Here is a 27,388-nt window from a genome sequence, read left to right on the forward strand (position 1 = left end):
TGGCTGGAGACAACCAGACCATAGCGCTACACCATTATTATAAAGTGACCATAATCTGCTTATAGATCCAGGAAAAAAGCTTATCTAATATACATAATATTTTTGATGAAATTACGTTTCACATTTGTTTAATATTATTTTAATTCGTTTTTAGATGAATGATAAACAAGTCAACCATTAACCTCTCAAGTTCTTTTAGTTTTACACTAGTTAAAAATAATGTAAAATTCTCAATATTTCTCAAACGGGTATAACATAAATGTAATTATGAGTGAATAAGATAAACTTAGGTTTATATTTTGAAGCATTTATTTAGTAGCACGTTCTGTATCATATGTAATCCTTTAGACCAGTGTTTCTCAAATGGGGGTACGTGTAACCCGAAGGGTACACGATGGAACTACAGGGGGTCCTTGAGAGAGAGAGAGAGTGGAAAATTAACAAATGAAGGCATTAAAATTATGGGGTCTTATACTGTTCCTTTTTAGTTAAAAATGGTCAAAACAATGATGGTAATTATCCTTATTAGAACTGAAAATACAACGGCAAAAACTAGAAATAAATCCATTCAGGAAGCACTAAATACAGCTTCATTTCACTTATTTACAAAATAAGATTCTTGAAAATATGTGTTATCACTCATTCATTCCGGTTCACATTGTACTGAGATTGTATATGCTCACTACCGAAAAATGAATTTTTGCTAAATGAAATAATTCCTTTTTGTTTATTTATTTATTATTATTTTTTAAAGTGAACGGACACGTGTTTTATTTGTTTATTGGATTATGTTAGGATTAGTACGGATGTAAACTCAATATGTGACACCGTCATTATGCTCTATCGTATTTCATAGTAAAATGCCGGTCACTGTAATTGTAAATGAGTTGTAATTAAACATGGATTATTAAAGATGTAATTGTAACTGAAAAATGTAATTCACCCCAATCATGACACACACACACACGCGCACACACACACACGCACACGCGCACACACACACAATATTAATTATATACTATTTAATATTTACTTACTTTACTATTTAAATTAAATTTTAAATTCAAAATGTAATGTGACAATATCTAGATTAATAATATATCAATATATACCTTTTATACCAATTTGACTAAAACTAAGCAGCTTTTTAGTCAAAAGACTCAAACCAGAGGTGTAGAGTACTGATATATTCAAATCTTGCACAACTGGAACTTAATTTCTTTTCCACAAAGGCATCTGTATAAAATAAAAGGTTTGTGAAAATGTAAAATGAAATAAAATAACAACTGTTAAACAGTACATGTGGGTAACAACATTTTAGGTAGAAACCCCAACCTGAACTGAAGAAAGGTGCTGGACTAAGAACATATGGATTATGTTCAATGTGCCTTCATAAACTGTCTATGAAGAGACCACGAAACGGAAATACTGTTTTAAAAAAAAAAAAAAAAAAAAAAAAAAAAAATCAAAAAAAAAAAATAAATAAATAAAAAAAAAAAAATTCCCAAGTAACGGTTGGGTGTTGAAATGTAAACGAATTACTTTACTTATTCAAAAATGTACGAGTAAAATTAGTCATTTAGAAATATACTCAAAAAAGTACAAATACCCATAAAAGCAATTAAATTACAGTAACGTGAGAACCTCTGTTAATACCTACGACACAAATTTCATCAATTAAATTTTAAATTCAAAATATAGTTTGGCAATATTTAAAATAATGACATTATCTATCACAATATATACCTTTTATACCATTTTGACTAAAACTAAGTTGCCTTTTAGTGAAACAACTGTGACTAAAACGAAATGGAACAGTTGCTGTTGAAGGTAGCGGTGGTCGGTAAACTGTGAGGGGGTGAACGCTCTCACTCCGGCTGGTGGTGCACATACTCTTTGTCCTTGCCTTCCTAAACTCTGCTGCGCGTCAAAACATTGCGTCTGTGCACGACTTGCCCGGACCGGAGAACAGCAGAGGTTCTGCCCGGAGAGGAATGCAGCTACTGCGGCTGTAGGATCGGAAAGTGTCACGGTGAACAGCGGGAGGTGTTACTCTGTCTCTGGGCTCCGTGGAGACTACATTTTCTTATCTTTAAAGGTAATAATGACGTCCCATCATCATCATCATCACCATCACCATCACATCTGTGCTGCATTGATTACGCACTATCATTGTCAGAGGCTTATTCATCAATCATGTGCTCATTATCACTACTTTTGATTGAGCGCCCTTTAACAGTCACCTGCTGCGTGTGCGCGTGCACGCGTCGCAATCAGAGGATGTTGAATCAACACTGTGTGACGCTGCGGTGGGTGCACGCGCGCATGTTTTGTGTTGACGACATGCCTGACGTCACGTGACGGTGCATCGGTCAATGCGGTTTATCACGATGTTGGGCTAACTCACTCAATCAGCGGTGACAGCCTGTCAGTCACAGTCACTGCGGGTAATATGGATGACTCAAAGGTGTGCGTGCGTGCGTGCGTGTTGTGGCTGAAGTTCTGCCCCAGATAAAGTGCGCCAATCCAATGCCTGTGTGACCTGATTCACGCCAACACTCACACGCACGTACACGCACGCACACACACGCACGTACACGCCCCACACTGCTACTGGGCCCCTCAGTGCAGCCTAAAAAAACTAAAAGTTAGAAAAATAATAAACCATACACACAGTGTAGGGAAGGTTAATTTCAAAATGTAATTAGTTACAGATTACAGATTACATGCCCAAAAATGTCATTTGTAATCCCTTACATTACTCATTCTAAGTACTGTAATCTGATTACTTCCACATTAAATTAGATCTTTTAAGTGTAGGGATGCAGCAGTCGGTGAAAAGAATAAACATAACTATTGTGAATACATTCTCTCTAGGTGCTGATGGTGATATTACACTTGACAGTAATAACACATACTCAGAGTAATCATCTGTAGAGCTGCAACTAACAATTATTTTTATAATCCATTAATCGGCCAATAAATTAATCGATTAAACAGATTTTTTTTTTTTTTTAAACATACGGTTTATCTGTAAAGCACATTTAAACCTTGCTTGAGATGATTAAACTGAAACAAGTGTCTTTTTATTGATTTGAATGATTCGTTGTGGCAGCCTTAATCAGTGTTTCATATTTACATTGGGGCTTCTGGGAAAAGCATCTCGTTGCCATGTTGGGAGTGAATAAACCCTTGAAACTGAGGAGTAACTTTGTGTAATCCATTGATTTTAACAATGTACCTGTAATCCAATTACCAACAATTTAAACTGTAACCGTAACGGATTACCGGTACTTATATTTTGTCATCTGTAACGCCGTTACATGTAATGCGTTACTCCCCAACACTGCATATATAATAATAATAGGCTGTTGGTATTGGACCTCAGACAAACCTGACTGTAGTCCCGGTACTTCCTGTGCGCATGCACAGTTCTGTCACTGGCGGATGGCAGATTTTTTTTTCAACATATTTAAAGACACACCGCTGACTTATTGACCTAAAGAGTTGACCCATATGAGTTATTTTAAAGGATTCCTCAGAACAATATACAGCACTTGACAGTATCAATGCTCCTAGCAGGGCTAACCTCTTGAAATACCGACTATGTAAGTTTGGAGAGACGGACCGTCTTTGGCCAGGTCATGTGACCTGGAGAATGCCTGGAGAACGTTTCACTTTACGGCAGTCACGTGACCACAGGCTCAGATATATATACTGTAGTTCCCACATCACGTCACAACATACGGGCATTTCCCGACCTGGCGCCATTGCTGTTGGCAGCTGAGTTTCCAATGACCCATATTCAATTACATTTCAATTATGATTACCGTGACCGGCATTTTTTCCAATTACAATTAAATTACAATTATTTTTTAAAAATAAAATAAAAAAATAACAGAGAAAACATGGATCATTGTGTATATTACCAACTTATTCCTTTGTAGATATAATAGCCCACAAATCCAATGAAATTCAACAGTAAATGTTGGCACAATTACACTCCACAAATTATTGAAAGAACTTCAAATGTTTTCAAAATCCTGCAATTTTCGTCAAGTGACAACAACGAGACAATGACTGATTTAAAAAATACATCTGAGCAAACACTAGAATATATTCGTATTTTTGTCAACTGACAACAACTGAACTATAATTTTGTCACATGGGACGAAATCCAATCTGATCTGTCAAAGAACCTCAAACGTTTTTTCAAAATCCAGCAATTTTTCCTTGAATTATTCCACAACATTTCCCTGAATTAAATAGAGAATTTTCAAAGTGAAAATCCTGCAGGGAATGATATCTGTCAGTTATTGCTCAGATATTATCGATGCTTTACATACTGCATAAGGTGTTTATATGTGGAAGTGCAAAATATGGCACAATAATCATGTTGAAGTCAAATCTTGGGCCCACTTGAGATCAAACTGCTCCATATTTAACACCTGAACTAAAATGAATTTGTCTCCCAAACTTGAAAGTATTCAATCATCCTCATGTTTCAACAATTTACATATCAATAGTGATTTTTTGGATCCTCAGTCATGCAGATGAGACTTAAGCAGATGATTTATAAGCCTCGGACCCACCAGAAAATTATCATTACAAACTAACATGAATAAAGATGGTTTTTACGTTTACCATATGAAATACTTCAATCAATATGTGATTATGCATCATCCTCTTTATGTCCAAAACTGAAGCTACTCTTGTATTAAAAAAAATACATTAATATGTATTGGATTAACAAACCATCTTCAGAACAGAACAAAATGTTTATTTAAAGGGATTGATTATCGTTAGATATACAGTATGTCAACATCTTGTGTGATAGATTTTGTGTCTCTTTGTGTTTTAGTTATTAACAGTTTGAACCTTTAATCTAGTATTTTCAACCTCTGGGTCGGGACCGCCTTAAATGTCTGGTAATTGTTAAAAAAAAATAATAAAACACGTGGGGATTCATGGACTCAAATTCTATTTTTGACATTTTTTTAATCGTTATTTTTCAAATACACATAAAACACAATATCAAATAACTCTATCCTTTACTCAAACCTTTTCAAATATTCATCTAGTTCAAAATAAAATGCAGTATAAAAATATCTGAGGTGGCGCACTTGTCACTTTGTGCACTAATCTGTATTTGAAACACACTTTAAATTATCTGTGGTCGCCGGACATTTGTTATATCAAAATGGGGCCAAAAAAGATTGGGAGCCTCTGTTTTAAACATACATTTATATTTATATTTATATTTATGTACCTGACTTTGTGCATGTGCACCAACAAGTAAGGATGCTATTTAGTTAAATAAGCAAGCGCAGTAACGCCACTAAGTCATTTAATACAAATGTTTGCAAGTTGTTCACAATAATAATAAATACATTTAAAACAACAACAACAACAACAACAACAGTTTAGCTAATAAAAATGCTGATCAGCAGACTGTCTGATCTAATCCCAGCCTCTCTGCATTCTATTTCCATCCTGGAGTGTGCACGGCGATCGTTATTGATCATGTGAGGGATCAAAGATGAGAGTCAGAGAGTTGCAGAGTTTGAAAGCTGATTCTACACAGATGGGACAGACATACGCAAATAAAACTTGTTTTGCATGCACTTTGAAGAGGCAGCGTCCCCTGTCACTTAGCTATGTGCTAGTTTTAGAGACGTATATCAACATGTGTCAGTAACAGTTGGATTTAGACAAAATTCTCTTCAGTGATATTTAGTATGAGGAGGAAATAAAGAAAACTCCAAGATAAACTCATTTTGGAGAAATACTGTTGTCACAGTCTCGGTCCTGACTCGCAGCTTCTCAGCATGGCTGTGATCAGCTTCTATCATCTTATTATCATTTATGCAATAGGGTTTTCTGTCACAGCGCAGAACAGGCATGGCTGACACATATAAAAGTGGTCATCTATGAGGGGAAATGAAGGGGAGAGCTTTTTGAAGCACATCCGTAAAGTCAGCAAAAAAGATGGTCCATTGTTCTGTGAATCTGTGATAGCCACATTTATTTATCTGAATAATATCAACTGTTATCCAGGAAGTTTATTATTATTTGCGCCACAGTAGACTGTGTAGTCGTCTTAAAGATGTAAATCCTTGTTTTAATCAGAAATAAAATGGGTTAAAAGTGACCAAAAATGGAGGAAAAGGTTGTTAAAAACCACAGAAATTGGTTAAAAGTTGCAAATTCAAGTGGCCAAAAAAGTGTTAATATTGGTTTAAAAGTGGCAGAAGTGTGTGTGTGTGTGGGGGGGGGGGGGGGGGGGGGGTATTATAATTTAAAAAGTAGGAACAACTAGTTTAAACTGCCGGGCATGACAAATCTTTGGCAAAAATAAGCAAGAAATATGATGAAAAGAGGGTAAAAGTAAAAGTGACAATAATGGGTGAACATATGCAACATTTGTGGTGGAAAGTGGTGGAAAGGGTTTATAATGTCAAAAATGTCTTGAAAGTAGAAAAACATGTCATTGAAATTTGATAAGCGGCAGGAATGGGAGTAGTATAGTAAAAACGCATTAAAAGGAGCAAAAAAATGGCAAGAAAAAGTGATGAAAATAGATTATAATATGGCAAGTTTGGTGTAGTTGCAGAAAAAGGATGAAAATAAGCAAATATAGGCTCAAATTGTTCAAAAACATATTTTTAGTTTCTTGAAGGCATCTGGCAACCCCCCATCCCACTGTGTCACAACCCCAAACGGGGTGCTAACCCCATGATTGAGAACCCCTGGTTTTCTGACACAGGGCAGAACAGAACAGACTAGAAAAGCTGGAAATGAATCTATTTCCCATACCTCTCTTCTTTAAATAAACCATTCTTATTCTTAAATACCATTGTTTTTTAATTCGTTTGGTAAAAACAAAAACATAGAGCCAATTATGAAACTATTTTTAGGATTATCGACCGTTCCTTTTATGCATTCACCCAAATCTCATTATCTGATAATTTTCCCCCCATCAGTGACGTACAATCAATCCACCGATCAATAGTCCAGCCTCAGCCTCGACCCTCTTTTAGCCTGTTAAACACCGTCCCTGGATTTGCAAACAGTGACTCTGCAAATGTGTGTTGATCATCACATTATTAGGATTAATTTAGTTTCTGTTGTCATATGTGTAATATTAGTTCTCAGAGTAACTACAGACAACACACAGAGACAGAGCTGCAGTAGGATTATACTGTACGTGACCCACAGGGAGAAACAAAACACGTGCTATACTATAATCCTGCCCTGCTGATGAAAATCACTCCTTGAGCATGATGCTCTTTGCATCAACCTGCGAGAAAAGATCTTAGTCTTAGTTTTATTTTATTTTTTTTATTGTATTTATTTTTTTACTTGTCTGCACATGCTGTCAAAGGTCAACACTACAAGAAATAGTTTTATTTTTCTGATTTTCTGATTTTAGTCTTAATTTAGAAACCTCTCAGTTTTAGTCGACTTCAAATACTTTATGTATTAGCCTGTAATATTCTCTTGCTACCAGAGCAATCGCACCAAGCTCCATGTCTAACTGAACACTCACAGATGACTTCAAAATAAAGGTTTTAAAGGTAGGGTAGGTGATTTTCAAAAGCTAACATGATTTTGAATGTAGCCTCCCTGATGGCTCCGCCTTTACCCCCTCGCCCCTCCCCTCTGTGCACCGTCTCACTCACATGCACGCTCACAGCTGCTGCAGAAGAGGAGCTCAGTTCATCTCTTGTATTGTGTAGAAACTTTGTTGTCTCATGTCTCATTCAGCAGTAAGTAAACCATAAACTTTACCATCATTTATGTTAAAAAGGTGACCAAAAACTCTGTTTTAACTCTATCAGTGGTGACGCGCTTTCAGTGTGAGCTTGTACATGTGAGGGGTTGAGAACGAGGAGGGGGACAGGGAGACGTGATTGGTCAAAAAAAATTTAATATTTTTTTCCATTGGTCGAAGTTATTACAGGTTTACAGCTGCTACAGATGATGGATTTTCTTCGTTCCCTTTTCAGAGCACATGCTGTCAAAGGTCAACACTACAAGAAGTGCAATCTTTTTAAGACAGCAATGCATGTTTTGTTATTGCAATTAAATAAATGAATTTATTATTTAGGGGAACAGGGAGGAGAGACGCATGGTGGTAAATAGAAAGGGTGGGGAAGAGTTGATTATTTTAAAGTGAGATATGAAGTTGTAGTTGTGCATATTGTGCTTATTGTGTTGTGTAATCAAGCCAGTCTGGTGACAAGTGTGAAGTGAGGTGTGATTAAATTTAAATGGATTAGCAGGGCAACTTGAGGTGGCGCGACTTAGTAGCACAGGCGGCGTCCCCCTCCGCCCCCAGCCCCACCATCCAGCCCCTGGGAGTGAAGTGAAGTGTCCATGTAGGAGGCCTGTCTGGTGTGAGCCCGGCCCGTCCACATAGCGGGCCAAAGGAGAGGGCAGATGGAGCAGACGGCACGCGGCACCACGGGCCTCAGGGACGCGCCGAGCAGCACAGCCGGAGACCCACCCCGCAGCACCCCCCGAACCATGCTGGCCCCACAGAGCACGGCGCCCCCGCCATTGAAATTCTATTAAAAATTGTGAGTTGTAATTTAAGACAAAACAGGGGAACCATTTTAGTTCTCTGTACAGTTCTACACATATGGAGTTAACAATTATTAAAATATTTCATATCAAGCTTTCCCACATTTTATAATTTAAAAATGTTTTAAATCGACACAAAAAAGGCTCAGACGCCCACACCAAAAATATTAAAACCTATATTTTCATTGATTAGGAAGCCTAACAAGGTGATCAATAGATAGGAAAGAAATGAGTTGATAGATATTTGTTTTTAGCGTATTTTGCAGCTGATTTAGGACCCGTTATCATAAAAGATGCTAACAGAAAGCTAACACAAGAGGGAAGGGAACTTATATTAGGTTATTCATTTTAGGCTCAGTAATTGTGCTTAATTGTAATTTCGTTTTAGTAATTTATAACATAATTGTAGTTGACTTTCTGAGGATAAGAAATAATTGTAATTTCATTGTAATTGGAAAAAATCCTGGTCACTGTAATCGTAAATGAATTGTTGAACATGGATAATTGAAGACTGAAAAATGTAATTGACCCCAACCCTGGCAAACACTTAGGGAGAAAAAAGAACAAAGAGCACTGACTAAGTGTGAGGTGGCTTAAAGCTGCAGATAGGAGAGAATGGAAAACAGTTACGTATGGGATGCAAGCTCAGGCTTGATCACCCTGTAGCTGGCCACCTTTGATGAAGGTGTCTAGTGTTTAAAAGGCAGAAACACCCCCTGATTCAAAGGAACACCACTGATGACGATGCATCCCAAATGATGCCACTCATGAGGTTTACCACTCAAATGGTAAAGCTCATGTGACTACCATCTTGTGGCACAAAGGACGATTTAACATCACGTCCCGTGTTTAATAATATAATCAACCGAACGTTGACAGCCAATCCACTGACAGTCAGCTATTTTAGTGCATATACTGTATGTATATATTCTGTTTTTATTGCGTAATGTCCTTATTGCACCACTGCCTTTCCTCTTTCTCTGTACTGTGTACAGGCCCATGTGTGTGTATATACTGTATCTTCCTTTTTGTTTCATTTATTTATTACGGTTTATTTATCCACTGCTACTGTAACACTTCCCCTTTGTGGGACAATAAAGGTGATCTTATCTTAATGATTCATTCACATCACATTATTCTGAATTTTTTAAATAATCTTTATATGGCCAAGGAAATGTCAAGTAATGCAGCCATAGTTTTAGTCATCATGCATTCATTCTTAGTCTAAAAAAAGCGTTGTTGTCAAAAACTATGACAAACATCATTTGTTAAAAACACAAACTCAGAAACATCAAACTTTTAGTTTTTAAACTATGCAAGGTAACTGCAAGTAATCACTCATTTTACTCACAAATAGAAAACAGCGAATGATCTTAATTTCTCTCATCAGCAGCCAGTTTACAAATTTGATTCCTTTTCAATTCAAATCAGCTGCTAATCTTCAAAACTTAACCATGTGTTTGTTTAACGTGCATAGCAGGATTCCATTCTTTCGCACAAATCTCACGAGGTCTCGCTGCTGCATAAACTTTGTCCTGAAATGACTGCGAGGATAAAGTGTGCGTCTGTGTCGGGGGGTCAGATCTGACAGGCGTACTGAGCGTGTCTTTGTCCTCCTATCCCACACCGCTGGCATCCAGTCAGAGAAGAGAAAGCAAGGGCACGTCTCTCTGCCCTGTTTATTTATACCTCCCAGTGCTTCCCATCAGCAGCCGAGCCTTTATCGCTCTCCGTCTGACACTAAAAACAATCATAGTGCGGAGCTGTAAAAGCAAAGGGAGCGACTCTTCCTTCTCTCACCTCACTTTGGTTTGTTCCACTCACTGAGGCCTCCTGCTCCCAATCAGCAGTTTATGAGTTTTTCCAGATGGTTCATTTGAGACGGGAAGGAAGCAAAGTGAGGCGATTTAATGCAAAGAGTGAACAACTTGTAAAAAAAGCCAGATTGCAAAGTTATGAAAGCATTACAGTTTCACAAACTTTATCCACTTTTATTTCACTTGTATGGAAGCCCGTTTCCACCACAAAAAAAATAAAAAATCACCAAGGAAAGTCATAATTATGAGTTAGTAAAGTCATAATTATGAGAAAGAGAGTCATAATTATGAGTTAGTAAAGTCATAATTATGAGAAAGAAAGTCATAATTATGAGAAAGAAAGTCATAATTATGAGTTAGTAAAGTCATAATTATGAGCTAGAAAGATTTTTGGTACATCCATCTGTACCCATGACACTGACCAGAAATTTCCATTTATTGTTCAATAAACTGAGCTACTTCAACCACATCAGTTTTATCCTTTCGACGCCAGAGCCTCTTTTTGCTTAGTATCTTTTCAAGGTTGCGTTTACTCAGCATATTTCTATGTGAATTTGCAAGCAAAAAAAGTATTTCATCATTTGTAAAGCCCCGTCTAAAGTAGTCTACGGTAGTCTTATCAGCCATCTCTCAGTGTCAGCTCACCACATGAACAAGCTGCTGAAAATGTGTTCAAGTATCTCAAAATTATGACTTTCTATCTCATAATTATGACTTAACTAACTCATAATTATGACGTTCTATCTCATAATTATGACTTTCTTTCTCATAATTATGACTTTCTATCTCATAATTATGACTTTCTATCTCATAATTATGACTTTCTTTCTCATAATTATGACTTTCTATCTCATAATTATGACTTTCTTTCTCATAATTATGACTTTCTTTCTCATAATTATGACTTTACTAACTCATAATTATGACTTTCTTTCTCATAATTATGACGTTCTATCTCATAATTATGACTTTCTATCTCATAATTATGACTTTCTATCTCATAATTATGACTTTATTTCTCATAATTATGACTTTCTATCTCATAATTATGACTTTTGTTGGTGATTTTTATTTTTTTTTTAGTGGCGGAAACGGGCTTCCATACACTTGAGATCACATGTAAAAAAATAAAGAAAAACGTCCCAGCCTGATATTTATTTAAAAAAAAGTACTGGTACTAACTAGATGATTGTTTCCCAAATAGGGGTACGCGATGCATTACAGGAGGTACTTGAGCGAGAGAGAGAGAGAGAGTGGAAAATTAACAAGTAAATGGTCAGTCTTGGTCCCGCCCCAGGCTTGAGATGACCAGAAATTAGGGCTGAACAATTATGGAAAATAATCTAATTGCGATTTATTTTTCTCAATATTGCAATTGCGATTTAATATGCAATTATTTTTTCAAGGGCCTCTTGTCATATATTTTTCAGTGAACACAAGCAATAAATCAATCTGTTTCATAATAAACAGTTTCAGATTTATTTATACTTTAAATAAATATAAAATGTACATTTTAAAGCACAGATTACAACGATACAGCAAACAAATCTGTGGCTTTGCCTCTTCAACATATCTAAGTAACTTCACGTTTCATGAAACATGTAAACATGTGGACTGCACTTCTTAAACACTCTCTGAACTTAACAGAACAGTACAAAATAAATAAAATTGGAGCTTTTGCGATTAGAAAATCGCATTTTACGGTATCGCGATAATATTGCAAATGCAATTAATCGTTCAGCGTCACCGAAAATGATGAAAAACTATAGAAATAAATCTATTCAGGAGCCACTAAATGAGTGATTTTCAACCTTGTGGTCAGGACCCCATGTGGGGTCGCCTGAAATTTTCGGAAAAATTAAAAAAGATTTTTGAAATGTTTTAAATATTCTTTTTTTTTTTTTTTTTTTAAACTTAAAACAACACACAATCTTAAACAACTGTATTAAAGTTTCACTCTGCGAAATATAAATCTAGTTCAACAAAAATGCAGTAAATTAAATAAACATCTGAGGTCAACATGATCAAAAACATGTCTTTGGGGGCGCCAGAAATTCTTGATGTCAAAATGGGGTCACGATCCAAAAAAGGTTAAATGTGTATCACTGATTCATTCCATCATATATAATAGTTTTCTAAGCAAAGGGCTGTAGTCAGACAAAGGGGGGTACTTGGATTCAGAAATAAGATAAAGTGGGTACTTGAGCCAAAAAGGTTTGAGAACCACTGAGCAAGATAAAGTTATGTCTGTTCGTCTCACGCCTATGACTCCAAACGTTCCGTTGCTCCTGGCCAGGCAAACATCAGCTGGTCCTCGTGGCCCCTGGCACTCCGTCCCCGGGAAGGTTTCCCAGGCCAGCTCACTAATCTTCTCAGTCACCGGGGCACACAGGCAGAAGTATTTTAAGGTCTCAATCCATTTGGATATCATGGAGCAGGCCGAGCACGATCCTCACAGTTGTGCTCGGCTAAGCAGATTATCTCTGCTGCCCCATAGACTTAAACACAGAGTGTGAGCTCGTACTGCTGCCTGTGCTGCTCCCAAGCAAGCATTGAACCAGACTCAGTGGCAGGCAGAACAATGAACGGATCAAATAAGTGTTTATAATAATGACATGATGTTACAGCATCATTCAAGAATGAATAAACTGCCGGTAGTTATTATATCAAAGTGCAAGCTAGCAGCTCTTTAAGTGTTCCCAATGCAAGATACAAAAAGTGTCACTGAAACACGTTAGAAGTCCTTATTAACGCTCAAAAAAGAGGAGAGCTTTTTGGAGCTCATCCATAAAGTCAGCAAAACGATGGTCCATTGTTCTATGAATCTGTGATAAACACATGTATTTATTGATCTGAATAATATCCAGTTATCCAGAAGGTTTACTATTATTTGCGCCATAGTATTTAGTCATCTTAAAGATGTATATTCTTGTTTTCATCAGAAATAAAATGGGTTAAAAGTGACCAAAAATTGTGAAAAAGGTGGCTAAATGGGATTTTTTAAAAACACAGAAATTGGTGAAAAGATAGAGTGGCCAAAAATGGACAGAAAAGTGGTAAAAAGTGTTCAAAGTGTCAAAATTGGCTTAAAAGTAGCAGAAATGTAAGGGGTGGAGATTGTGGGAATATTATTTTAAAAGTAGTTTAAAGTGACAAATAATGGGCATGACAAATTGTGAATGGTTAAATTGGCAAAAATAAGCATGAAATATGGTGACAATAGGTTAAAAGTGACATATGCAACATTAGATGGGAAAAGTGATGGAAAGGGTTTATAAGTGGAAAAAAAAAATGTCTTGAAAGTGGAAAAAAATGTGCAGAAAAGGCATTGAAATTTGATGGAGAAGTGGCAGAAATGGGAGTAACGTAGCAAAAATGCATTAAAAGGAGCAAAAATATGGCACAAAAGTGATGAAAATAGGTTAGAATATGGCAAGTTTGGTGTAGGTCCACCTCAATAAGTAAAAAAAAATGTCCAGCAGTTATAACTAACCAAATGTTTATGAGCGGAGTTAGATGGTTGGTCAGAACTAAAGAGAATCACCAGTAGCATTAAATGTAGATGATGGCGTTATCCTCACATCATTTTCAGCAATGCCTTGTTTGTTAGGCCTAAAACTGTAAAAAAAACAAAAAACACACAAATAATGTTTCTGTCATGACAAAAGCATCTTTACTTTTTGAACTTTCTGCATAATTACTGTATGTGATAACATCTGTGTTAGGCTAAGGAACCCGTGGCCAAGATTCATCAGGAGGAGGCAGGACAATGGTGAAGATAGATGTTCATTACTGGCGGGAATGTGGTGCCACAGTGCAACCTGTGCAGGCGTTTGAGCTTTGCAGTCACGGTAACACTTTGGTATGTGGTCATTGCAGTAGCTCATTCTGAATGAGAAGAGCCCAATCCAGGGCTGTCTCTGAGTCCTGAAGGGCCGCTGTCCTGCTAGATGTTGCTCAAGTTGCTCATTTGAACTTCTAATGAGCTGCACAATTATATTTTCATTGGTGTCAAATTTCTATTTCCTTGCACTCTCGTATTTGGCTATTTTTTAAAACATACTGTATTTTCAATGCATTCGCAAAATAATTAAATGCCATTGAACTTTTTTAACTTCGCCAATGATAAGAGAGGGATTTTTTTTTTTTTTTTTTTTTAAACTGATCTTGAATCAGTAAAATATTTAAGGGATGTCACGATACAACTTTTTCACTTCCAATATGAGTATCGGCCGATACCGATATCGATCCAATACGATACCAGCACAAATCATACATACTTTTATTACTTATTTTGTAGTGTGGAATGTTAGAAAAGGATTGATCAAGTGATGTTACTCAAACAGAGAACAATAGTCAACAATTCAAGTTCACTTCAGGTATTTTTTTACTGTCAGTATATGGTGGGGACAATTGAGGGCGGGGACTAAAACAACAAAAACTGATTTGAGATGCAGTCCGATAAAATACGATATTCGACGCCCCTAAAGGTTTCATTTATTCAAATGGCTCAAAGAAGCCATTGAGATCAAGAAGTGGAGCTTTAACATCAACAAAGATCAGGGAACATTTTTACTCTTCCACATCTGGGACTCTCTTCTCCAGACCATGGGGCGTCAGGGGGCCCAGAAAGAACTCATAAAGACACATGACAGCAGTCAGTAGATGCTTTCCTTATGACAGAACGATTGAATCAGTATATTGATCTGGATCCCCTCCAAACCAAAATTCATTGATTGAATCTTCTGTGACCTAAGGTCTATCTTTGGTTAAGATTTTGTCGAAATCCATTAAGTATGTTTGACGTAATCCTGCTAACAGACAAATAATTAAACACCAGTGAAAATGGCGACAAACAGCGTCCACAGGGTAAGAAAAGTCTTTAATTTGGAATGTCAATCAGGGTCAAATGTGGGACGTTATGACAGTAACTTTCTACACGCAAGAGGAGTAGAAACTTTTACTGCAAAGCAACAAGTCAAGACAACCATCAAGAAAAACCCATCAAACATTATTTGTAAAACACTTTTCATACATACCAGTACAGCAGTGCGTTTACAGTAGAAGTAGACGACACCCCCCGACTGTAGTAGTCTATACTCCCACTTTGTTTTGGGTGTAAAATAATAAATGATGGAATTACCTGATCAAGCTTGACCTTAAACTGTGAGATGGTGTAAATCAGCCTGTGACGCACTAATACTTGATGACTCAGTGTTTGGCAGAGGTGTAAAGAGTACTGATATGTCCTTCTCAAATAAGTACTGTTACTTGATTGAAATTAGAGGTCGACCGGGCCGATATATGGACTTTTTTCTGGATCGGCCATCAGCCAAAAATAATAATAATTAAAAAAAAAAAAATATATATATATATATATATATATATTTTTTTTTTTTACCATCACCAGATGGTAAAACAGAGGGCAGTGTGAGGGGGAAGGGAACAGGGAGGAGAGACTCAAGGTAGGAAATGGAAAGGGTGGGAAGAGTTGATTATTTTAAAGTGAGATGTGATGTTGTAGTTGTGCATATGGTGACAAGTGTGAAGCTTAGGTATAATGGTGGTGGCTGTGAACAGAGGGAAGGAATGAGTGGTAATACCTAAAACAGGTATTTAGTTTAAACCGACTACTTACACATTATACTGTATATTGTTGTCGTGCTTTACTGCTACTTGCTCGTCTTGTACTTTTTGTTTTACTTGCTTGTGTGAAGGTATATTTAAAGTTCAATAAATGTCAAGAGTTCTATTGGTGTATTTAATTTAATTTCTAATATACATTTATATCATATGAGTGTTTAAATTATCTTTCTTAATCAATGTGCTTTGAAAAAACGTATATCGGCCTCAAATATCGACTTCCAAAATCAGCTTTAGATATTTTATATTTTTTTTTTTCTTTAAAAATCAGTATCGGCATCGGCCTTTGAAAATCCCTTATCGTTCGTAAAAAGCAGTTCAATTAAATAGTACTCAAAGTAAAAGTTACTAGTTTTTTGGTAATAAATCCTGCCACGGTTCCCTTGCATACAGTAAACATGTCATGTATAAACGTAAAAAGCAAGAGACATTTTTAACTTCATTTATTTTTTAGGATAAAATAGCATCAATGAATTCATTTGAAATAAAAAAAAAAAATGATCAAGCTCTTAGTGTAGCTACAGTAATGAACTCTAAAGCTGAGGAAAATAACCAGCATTCAATGCTGTTTAAGTGCCATACGTTACGTTTGATCTGGTTGGTCGGCTATGATGTGATGCTTTTGATTGTTGTCTGATCATTTAATTTTTTGTAGTTTCACAAAGTCCGTTGATGATTTAAAAGCAAAAAATAATAATTTACTCAGTAACGGTTGGGTGTAGAAATGTAACTAATTACTTCTTTTGAAGTACAAGTGAAATGACTGATTTAGAAATAGAAAGTACCCACAAAAGCAACTCAATTACAGTAACTTGTACAGTACAGTGCTTGTAATCTGTTCCTTTCACCTCTGGTGTTTGGCGTGTCTGAGGCAACAGTTTATCACGCTGCTCATTAACCCTCCCTGTGCTCAGGTGTTTGCCTCCCGACCCACCGCCCACCACGGCCCTCACCTGTGTGTTGCGGTGCTTCCCTTGTGAGCCGACCTGGGCTGGCAGTCCCTTCTTGCACCGCCCGCCAACTCCGCCCATGGTCAGAATGACGCGCTCCAAGACGTTCCAGGCGTACCTGCCCAACTGCCATCGAACCTACAGCTGCATCCACTGTAGAGCTCACCTGGCCAACCACGATGAGCTCATCTCTAAGGTAACCGTCGACAACAGGCGCTCCTCTCATCTCACAACAGTGGTAACCTTGGCAACCTGTTGGCTCATTTTCATAAACTGTGTAAATGAGACACTCACTTATTCTTTTTTATGATTAAGTGAATGTCTCAGTACTTTATTATTATCTCAGGTAATAAACACTGTTATTGTTCTGTTTGTGTGAGGTTTCGAATATAATAAGAGCCTTAAGATGTTTTAGACCATATGTGTAAAACTCAAGGCCCGGGGGCCAAATCCGGCCCTTCAGAGCATCCGATTTGGCCCGCAGGAGAAAGTGAAAATGACAGAAAAAACATGAATCATTGTATAAATTACAAAATAACTTTTTTTGTCCAAAAGCCTGCAATTTTTCTCAAATTATTCCACAAAAAAAATCTCCCCAAATAAAATGAAAATTGGTTAAAAAGATAAATAAATCAAAGGACATATTTTTGGTGCCTTCTATACTTTACGTCTAATTTATAACTGGAAGTACAAACATGGGCACGTCAATGAGATCGTTTGTTTTCCAGCCTAAAACCTGCAGCCAATTTGCGATGGAACTGGTCCATATTTGGCCCTTGAACTAAATTGAGTTTGACACTGTTTTAGACAAACTGTACACACAGGTAAAACATAAAAAACTTCAGAATAATCAAATGAAAAGCAGAGCAAAATAAAACTCCATTCAGTGAGAACAATCCCTTCCTCTTTCTCGGATCATTTTAATCTAGTTAATGACCTAATATACATCGTCATCGCATATTTGATACAAACGTTAATCTCTTGAATTTTTAGAGTTGCAGTGTGTAAAAGGCCGAGCCCAGAGGTGATGGAGTCACAGGAAGTTATTTGTAAATCACTCTCTGCCACTGCTGTGGATGGAATATTTTATAATCTGTTTTCTGACTCAGATTATGAAAACATCCTCACTTTTTCCACGTGTGATTATTATAATGAGAACACATCTTTCTTGATAAACCTCTCTTTGGAAGCTTTGTTATTATCCCCCGCTACAAAGTGTGGAAGGGGGATATAGGTTTGAGCTCCATCCGTCCGTCCCAGTTAAAGAGGACAGCTTTTCTCAGAAACTGTTTAAGATAGGAAAATCAAATTCAGTGTGTGGCTTCAGGGTATTAGTACCTTGATGGAGTTCGAAAATGAGAAGCGCGCAATTATTTTTTCCGGAGTTATTGCCCTTGTTCCGTTTTTCTTTACTCTGTTCGAGGTATCTTCAAAGGGGACAGCTTTTCTTAGAAACTGTTTAAGATAGTTAGTAATTTTATATTCTGATGTGATAATATTGTGTTATGTATACGTCTAAGTTCTTAGATTTAGGACATTTAGGAAAAGATTGTGAGTTATAATGTCAACCAATCTGCTGGGGTATATTGATGACTGTCTTGTTGTAATTATTGTGGCAAAATAGGTCAAAAAGTCTACAAAAAGGAGCTTTTTCTTTAGACTAAAGCGCTTTATCTGTTTAAATAAAGCCTTCATATTCAGAGGGTGCTATAGTATTTGTGCATTTGTTATAATTTTTCTGTTTTGTCCGTGCAGTCGTTCCAGGGCAGCCAGGGCAGAGCCTACCTGTTTAACTCTGTGTGAGTATCATAATGGGAGAATCACATCTTCCTTTATTTAAACCCACTCATATTCATGGAAGAAAAACATATTCATAGAACGGACTCAACACCGGATGTAGTTTTTAACCCTCCCAACTCTCTCTCTCTCTCTCTCTCTCTCAGGGTGAACGTTGGGTGCGGCCCTGCAGAGGAGAGAGTTCTGCTGACAGGCTTGCATGCTGTAGCAGATATCTACTGTGAGAACTGTAAAACAACACTGGGCTGGAAATATGTAAGTAACCTTGCCCTATTTGATTCACCAAACCTCAAACTGCATCCATGCGTAGAGGTTAATGATCATTTAGCTCCACGGGTCTGTCAAAAGGACATACTCTGATTTTATTTTGGCTCCACTTTCCACAGGAGGATTCCATGCTGCTTAGGAAGTGATTAGGTTTGAAGCCAGAACAGACACAAGGTGGTTGAAATGCATCAGCAAGCAAAGTTTATTTGAGCAGCAAACCAAACTAGGCCAGGGTAAAGATACGTGGGAACAAAAATAGGACCAAAAAATGCATCCGGGTCCGCTCTGTGTGTGAGTTCGAATCCGATGGCACGAATATACTTCCACATTTGTCGCTGTGCGGTGCAAAACTAGATTTAGAATTTGGATGATCAATCGGTCCCTTGTATTTGTGCTGATAAATACAAGCATAAATATGATGTAATTCCTTCAGGATGTGTCTAATTGGACTGGAATTTATCACAATCATAAAGCCAAAGTATGAGCAACTACAGTCCTGTTAGATATGTTCTTTCAGAGCACTGATTTCATCATCATGGAGTCAACCTGGGACTAACCCACTTATTAGTTGTAAGAGAGATGGTCGACAATTATTATGGCCAATGCACAGCACTGTAGACTGTATTCCAAAGACAAATGTAACAATAGTTTTTTTTTAATTGTATTGATGATGTATTTTAGCCACAGACAGGAGTAATAAAGTTAAATACCCATCAAAACCTCAGTTAGTGTTAAATGGACTATTATAATAATAACAGAGGGCTGATCAACTTACTGAAAAGTAGTTTAGATCATTGGAAGCTGTATTTCAGAGTTAAAATAAATGTCCCAGGTTTTGCTTTCCTAAAGCAAAGATGATTGTTAACAAGTACAAAGTGGTGTCAGACAGTGTCCAAACACACGTGCAGATGCATTTAGCGCAAGTGGTTTTTTAAGTCCCATGTGAGCTCGCACACGATTCCCAACATGTTTGCTGTCTTCAAATACCAGCATTTGCAGCTGTCAGCGGTGAAGCTAGTCAGCTTGGAAGTGAGAGTTTACACTGCGGGCCACGTGACTCCATCCTTGAAAACTCACCCACATACACTCACCTATACAACAGGAGCCATGTTGTTCGGCCTCTCATAGGGTTCCATTGACCAGAAACATGTGCAGAACTACTAACTACTGTATAACAATGACTGATTCTTTACATCCCAGCCCTGTCCAATACAGATAGTTTACCTTTAGGTGACTGGTAAAAAAAAAAAAAAGGATCAGAGTTGCTTCTTTTGGTACTTTCTATTCCTATCAAGAAGCACATGAACATTTAGTTGCATTTGCTCTCCATTAGGCTTATTCCACATGGGGTGTTGATTGTAAAGATGCACATGCCAAAATAAACAGAAACTTTCTTAACATTTAGTAACAAACCACATTTAAAAAAATGTATGTGGATTTACTTTTGACCAGATTTACTGCAATATTTGTGAAATTTGTGATATTTACTTTTCTCGTAACAAAAATATTAGGACAATGCTAAATCTAAATGTTAAATTTAAATGTTGAATATCGAATCTAAATGTCAAATGTAAATATAAATGTTAAATCAAAATGTTACATGTAAATATTAAATGTTCAATGTAAATCTAAATATTAAATCTAAATCTTAAATGTAAATCTAAATATTAAATCTAAATGTTTAATGTAAATCTAAATCTTAAATCTAAATCTTAAATGTAAATCTAAATATTAAATCTAAAAATCTAAATGTTAAATGTAAATCTTAAATGTAAATCTTAAATGTAAAATCTAAATCTAAATGTTAAATCTAAACGTTAAATCTAAATGTTAAATGTAAATCTTAAATGTAAATCTTAAATGTTAAATATAAAATCTAAATCTAAATGTTAAATATAAATCTTAAACGTTAAATGTAAAATCTAAATCTAAATGTTAAATCTAAAATCTAAATCTAAATGTTAAATCTAGATGTTAAATCTAGATGTTAAATCTAAATGTCACAGGTGAAACAAAAATACTTAGCCAATATGCAAATTCACCAGAAGTGCTAAAATAAAAGCTCATTGATGCAAACATTTCACATTTAGAATGAGATTTATTATTTAACATATACGTAGATTTATATTTAACATTGATGTTATGTTTTTACGAGAAAAGTACACAAATATTGCAGCAAATATGTTTTCTAAACGTGGTTTGTTGCTAAATGTTGCGAAAAGTTGCTGTTTATTAAACCATGCTCAACTTTATAATCAGCAGCGCCCCATAAATCGAGGGCTACGACTAATTTAAGTTACAGCCGTTTAGACTTTCTGCAGTCAAAGTTATTTGGAGAAGCTTGACCTACTGCACTTCGTCACCCCGAAATCTGATAACATGTCTCAGTCAGCAGTTCCACTAGGAATAGCCGAAAACAAAACAAGAGACAGACACTCCCCAGACATGTGTCAGGCTTCTCTTGGGGGATTTCAACGCTGGTGGTGGTAGTGTTGCCAAATAGTCACAAGGCATTTCGTTGACATTGTTCTAGGGGATTATTGACTGTATCTGGCAACAATACTGGAAGGGCTTTGTGACAGTTTCAGGTATTAAACCCAAGTTTGAACCAGCAGGCTCATTCAGAACTAACAATGATACCTTTGCATTGCAAATGAAAAATATTACATTTTCTTTTAGACATAATCGTTTAAAAATTCTAGCTCCTACTAGTTTTCTCAGATCTGGTAGCCTATGTCTCGGCTAGAGCTAAAATATATGTGCAAAATGTAGAAAATGTGCAAATTTATGTTTCAGAAACAATTTTAGTCATCAAGTCTTATCAACAGCTGTGCATGTGCTGTATTATTGAGAAAAGGTAATTTGTTTGAATATTAAATGATCTGCTATTTTGCTGCTCGTGTAGAGTAATGACCTTTAGCTGTGGTTAGGCTTTGTTGCACAAATTGAATGAATGGCATTTTTTCTGTAAGATTTATTTGGTATTAACTATGTAATTTTTTATTATAATATGTTTGTATTTAATTGTAGCCACGGAAACTATGTTCTGTATTACAGATTTCATTAAAATGACTCAAATGTGGTTAGATTGCAATAACTTAAAATGTTTGCTAACAGCAGTACAATATGTTTTTGTATGTGCATTTAAAAAATAAATATTATAAAAATATTCAAAACAACAAAAATCTTCCGTAGGTAAGCATGAGGCACATTTTGGGACGCAAGATGTAACAAAGACGACATGACATCCAGCTTTGATTAAGGTTAGCCGTGAGACGACTCAAACATGCTACTATGACAAAGTGTGTTTGATATAAATGAAAACACACAGCTAATATAAAAAGATATTAAAATTTAAATATATACTGTCAGGCAAAAGATAATCTGTGGTAAACTTTCGGTAACACTTTACTTGAAGTTTTATACATAAGGCTGACATTATCTGTCATTAGTAAGAATAAGGTGTCATGAAGGCTGTCATTACCTACCTTTCGCTAAATTATGACAACTTGGAGGTATGTTGGCATTTTTTGGGTTAGCTGGAGGGATCTAGTGGGGTTTGGGTAATGAACGACATGTCCTTTCATAATAATGACAGCGTAATGTCAGCCTTATGCACAAAACTTCAAGTTTTGTACATAAGGCTGACAAGTATTACTAAACTTTCTAATAAGCAGTGTTAAGAGAGTAGTTAAGGTAAATGAAGGTGTTAGCTTTTTAGCCAAAGTAAATGTGGCTAAGAAACATTGGTAACTTTTATATTTTTCCGCAAGAATTTTGGACCACACATCTAGGAGATAAGATGGAGAAGCTTGACCGCTTGGACCTGTGATCAAACCTGTGGCCTTCAGCTTTTGGCGTATTTCACATCAGATTTGTGCCAATGTGAGGCGAGTTTTGTTTGAGGGTTTTGGCTCTACTGATGGGTTCTCTGCAGTGTTTGGTGACTGACCGTTATACAACTAGTTTCCATACAGTCATAATGAGCAGAGATAGGTCAGAACTGAGCCAAGTGTTTTTATGCTTAGCTGAAAAACGTACTCAACTCTGTAAACATTGCACTTTCCATTTCACGGTGATAACAAGAGGACTGACGTGTTTTCTCCTGCTCATTGAAAGACCATCTTCTTCTGCTTCTCTTCTTTTTTTTCTAGGAACATGCTTTCGAGAGCAGTCAGAAGTATAAAGAGGGCAAGTTCATCATCGAGCTGGCCCACATGATCAAAGACAACGGCTGGGACTGAGGGTCGAGCGGCCGGGTGATGATTACAGAAGTTCAAGGAAGGGAGGGGCCGGGTGGACGGGATGGGACGGGAGGGAAGGGGTGGGGCTGTGTGTGACTTTGGTTTGGCTGATTTACCATTAACCTCTGTAACCTACTGCCCATCTCTCCCCACTACACCCCTTCATGTAAACGCACACACAGACACCAGGTCCCAGACATCCCTGTTTGACAGAAGTGGGCGAGGCAGGCTTGATTGCAGCTAGCAGGACTAGGTGATGGCCAGCAACACTAGACATGTCTAATGAATGTGTGCATGGGTTGTTTTGTTTTTTACTGATTATGATTAGATTACATTTAAAACACACGTTGATGGAGATTTATCCAGAAAAAGGGCCTGGGGTTTCTTTGTCCTTGGGTAACGAGCCGACGGACATTCACTCCATCCCTAGCGTGAATGAGATGACCTAAGATGATTAAAGCAAATCCATCTGATGGAATCCGTGCCAGCTGGGCCAGTGATGAGGCCTGGCAGTGAGGCTTGCTACAACCGGCCGATCACATGGGCGTCTGGTTGTAGGGGAGGGCGTGTTGCATGGGGACCTTGACTCAGTTATGCAGCAGTTTAGATGATTTCTGGCAAAGATCCTGGGGTGCACTGGCCATCTGGCATACCAGGCATCCTCCCGGTGGGCCCTTGACCCGCAGCGGGCAGGTGTGGTCCGCTACCTGTTTTTGTGATCAAGCAAGTGGAGGCAGACGTAGTAACAGGTGGCCAAAAATGGTCCAAAAGTGGCAAAAATAATACAAGAAAAGAAACAAAAATGGGCCAAAAGCAGTCAAGAGTGGCCAAAAAATGGGCAAATAAAGAGGAACCAGGTGGTATGTAAGGGCAAAGGGTAGCTTAAATGGGCAAAATGTGGCAAACAATAGTGAAAAAGGGCAAAAATGTGAAACAAAATGTTGGGGGAAAAAGCAAAAGTGGTATTTAAATGGCAAAACTTAGCTTATTTGGAGGTAAAGTGGCAAAAAAATTGAAGAAAAGACAAAGTTGGGATAAAAGTGTCAAAAAGAACTTGCAAAAATGGACAAAAAAATAAGGAAAAAAAGGGTATTTATTGGCAAAAGGAGGCTTGAATTTGAAAAAAAAGTGTCAGAACTTTTTGAAATAGAGCAAAAATGGCCAAAGGAAATTGGTAAAAAGGGGTTAAAAAGCTTCCCCCTTTTAAGGTTTTCTGGGAGAATAATTAAAATTAGGACATAAAAAGGCACATGTTGAGCATTACTGACTTAATAATGACTTCTGGTGTCCGTTGGACAGGTCACTCATGCCAGGGCTGAATTTTTGTCCCAGTCCACCCCTGCTAGGCTCCACTTCCTATCCTGCAAGTGAAACAGTTATTGATTGGTCAGCGAGAGCTGCAGGGAAAGAGATACAGGCAGATATTTAAACAGAAGCCACCATCACTGTAATTCACCCTCGCAGCAACAGAAGCAGTAATGCAGATTGATTCACTGTTCGATACGCCCAGTAATGATGAAACAAACTGCTCCATCTCTCTCGGTTAGTGAACGCACTGCTGGCTCCACTTTAGTTCATTTTTAACAAGAATTACAAAACACAGGCGTATCTCAGGTCAACAGCTTTGGCTGGGTTTCTCAAAAAAAAAAAGTTCAAGAGCACTGTGAGCATCTTTCTGCTGTGGAATGGTGATAAGGAACAGCGACCGACCTTTGGACAGCTTTTTAAATAAAAATATTTACCTTCAAGACACAATTATAGTGGCTTGTACCCAACTGGTTTAATGAAAAGCAGTACGTTACCATAAATAAGATCATACGTGACCCAAAACATGCAAACTTTGGATATATTTAGAAACATATTCTATCAGGCCCATTTATGCCATTCCTCATCCACAGTGGTCCTATTAAATAGACATGTGGTCGTGAGTCAACCTTTCTTTGCAAAGGCCTGGATCCTTTTAAAGTGCTTGATGTGTTATTGTCTGTGTAGCATTCACGAATGCATGACATAAAACAAGCTTCACCTTCCTCGTCAGAGAGCTTTATTTTGTGTGTCAACGTCGCAAAGACGACCTTTGTCAATTCAACTCGTATAATAATTGTCGTTGGCAGAAGCACAGAAGTATCTTTAATAGTGATCCTAGTTCGGAAAAGTAAAAAATTGTTTGTCTTTTTTCAGTTTACTGCAAACTTTGCTGTAAAAGTTGCTGTGTGTGTCCGTGTCTGTGTCTGTGTCCTTTCCCACTATAACCCAAACACTTGACTCTTTGTCTCAACATTCAGCAGATTGCTCTGTCAGTGAAACCCAGCGCAACCAAAGAACCCAACTATCAACAACAAACTGACCAAACTAAAGATTGGATTTTGCTTTTAGCGAAACAGTTGAAAAAACAATGGGTGTGTGCATAGCTGAAAGCCAAGGTTGTGAAAAGCCTTCCTCTGTGAGATATACTGTATGTAACGAGACATGATTTTGTAAACAAACAGATGTTAATATATAAATCTATTCTCTTTACGGTAATCATCATGAGGATTATCATTCATGGCGACCTCTGTGTTACAGGCTGTAAATAGTGTTAATGTATTGTGTTTTTCTTCATGATGATAAATCAGATTTAGGTCATGACATGTTTTTTTTTTCTTCTCTGATACCCCATATTGGCTGTATGATACTACTTTTTTACTGGAAATATTTCAATTTTATTGTCTTTTGTAAAAGAGGAGGCTGATGTTGACTATATCCCATTGGATCTTCATCTAATAAAATGCACCTTAATATCTGCATGGAGTACCCTGACGTTTGGTATTACACTAAATCACAGGCGTCAAACTCATTTTAGTTCAGGAGCCAAATACGGAGTAGTTTGATCGCAAGTGGGCCACAGGTTTTAACCAGAAAAACTAGTAATTTTAACATTATTGTGCCCCAGTTTGCACTTGTATATGTATACATGAAATACAAAATACGTAAAAAAGTGACAATATCCAATAAGTGACAAATATCAGTACCAACAGGTTCTTCACTTTAAATTTCCTAGATTTTATGACCAATTTCTATGCAATTAAGGGAAATATTATGTCATAACTTGAAGAAAATGTAAGGATTTTTTAAGAATTTTGAGTTTTTTTCAACAGTTTAACATAAAAAATGACTGCAATCATCCGATATAAGCACCGGGAAAACTGTGAGTACCTGCAAATATTGTTGCTTTTCATTTACACATTTCAGTTTTACTTTCTACTGCGGGCCGAATTGGATGCTCCAAAGGGCCAAATTTGTCCCACGGGCCATGTGCACTAAATGCTGTGACATGATGCATAAACATGCAATTTAGTAAGACTAAACATATGAAGTCTATACTATACTATCTCCAAAGAACAATCTCTGCTCTGCTATGCTATGCTATGCTATGCTATGCTATGCTATGCTATGCTTTGCCATCTACCTACTCAGTACTCACTGTACCTCTCTATTCACAATTCTCTCAATCCAACCTACTCACCACAGACTGCAGAGTCCACAGGTGCTAACTTTTATAGAAAGGGCGGGGCTAAAAGTGACATAAGAAACCACTATAACATCACAAACCACCATTCTCAGCCAATAGCAAGTTTTGATAGTAATAGCCAGGTTTCAACCCATAGAGGGCAGTCACACAGACATTTATACAACAAAATATGAGACAATTGACAAAGGTGAAAGCAACAGATTACAAATACTCACATTACTGTCATTGAATTGCTTTTATGGATACTTGGATTCTATTTCAGTAATTTGACTTGTACTTAAGTATGTTTTAAAAGATATAAAGTAATTCATTACATTCCTACACCCAATCGTTATTGAGTAAACTATTATTTTATTTTAAAATGATCAACGAATATTGTGAAATTACAAAAAAATGCATCACATCATGGCCGACCAATCAAATTAAACATATATATTTTTTTTTTATTTTGAATTGAATTCATTGGTGTTATTTTATTAGGGAAAAAAAAAAAAATATATATATATATATATATATATATATATATATATTGTACATTTTTTTCAGATGCCTTTGTGGAAACAAATTAAATTC

The 27,388-nt window shown here is 36.8% G+C and overlaps 1 protein-coding gene across 2 annotated transcripts; it reads left to right on the forward strand.

The window, feature by feature from the left end:
- The first annotated feature begins 1,909 nt into the window (after positions 1–1,909).
- ypel2b (yippee-like 2b) lies at positions 1,910–23,369 on the forward strand. Of its 2 annotated transcripts, XM_028464611.1 has the most exons (6): positions 1,910–2,098; positions 16,961–17,192; positions 18,752–18,795; positions 18,940–19,048; positions 22,256–22,323; positions 23,215–23,319. In XM_028464611.1, exons 2-5 carry the CDS (start codon positions 17,076–17,078, stop codon positions 22,289–22,291), a joined length of 306 nt encoding a protein of 101 aa, XP_028320412.1. In that variant the 5' UTR covers positions 1,910–2,098; positions 16,961–17,075; the 3' UTR covers positions 22,292–22,323; positions 23,215–23,319. The 2 variants fall into 2 exon arrangements, with proteins under 2 accessions (XP_028320412.1, XP_028320410.1); XM_028464609.1 differs by lacking the exon at positions 22,256–22,323 and having other exon boundaries at positions 23,215–23,369.
- Positions 23,370–27,388: the final 4,019 nt, after the last annotated feature.

Source organism: Gouania willdenowi, chromosome 13, assembly GCF_900634775.1.
Source record: "Gouania willdenowi chromosome 13, fGouWil2.1, whole genome shotgun sequence".
NCBI classification, from domain to species: Eukaryota; Metazoa; Chordata; class Actinopteri; order Blenniiformes; family Gobiesocidae; genus Gouania; species Gouania willdenowi.

Excerpts from the sequence above, each read along its gene's own strand:
- ypel2b (XM_028464609.1), top strand. The coding sequence starts at position 17,076 with ATGGTCAGAATGACGCGCTCCAAGACGTTCCAGGCGTACCTGCCCAAC. Across the intron at positions 18,796-18,939 it reads GCCTACCTGTTTAACTCTGT|GGTGAACGTTGGGTGCGGCC; the intron begins GTGAGTATCATA and ends TCTCTCTCTCAG. Across the intron at positions 19,049-23,214 it reads CAACACTGGGCTGGAAATAT|GAACATGCTTTCGAGAGCAG; the intron begins GTAAGTAACCTT and ends TTTTTTTTCTAG.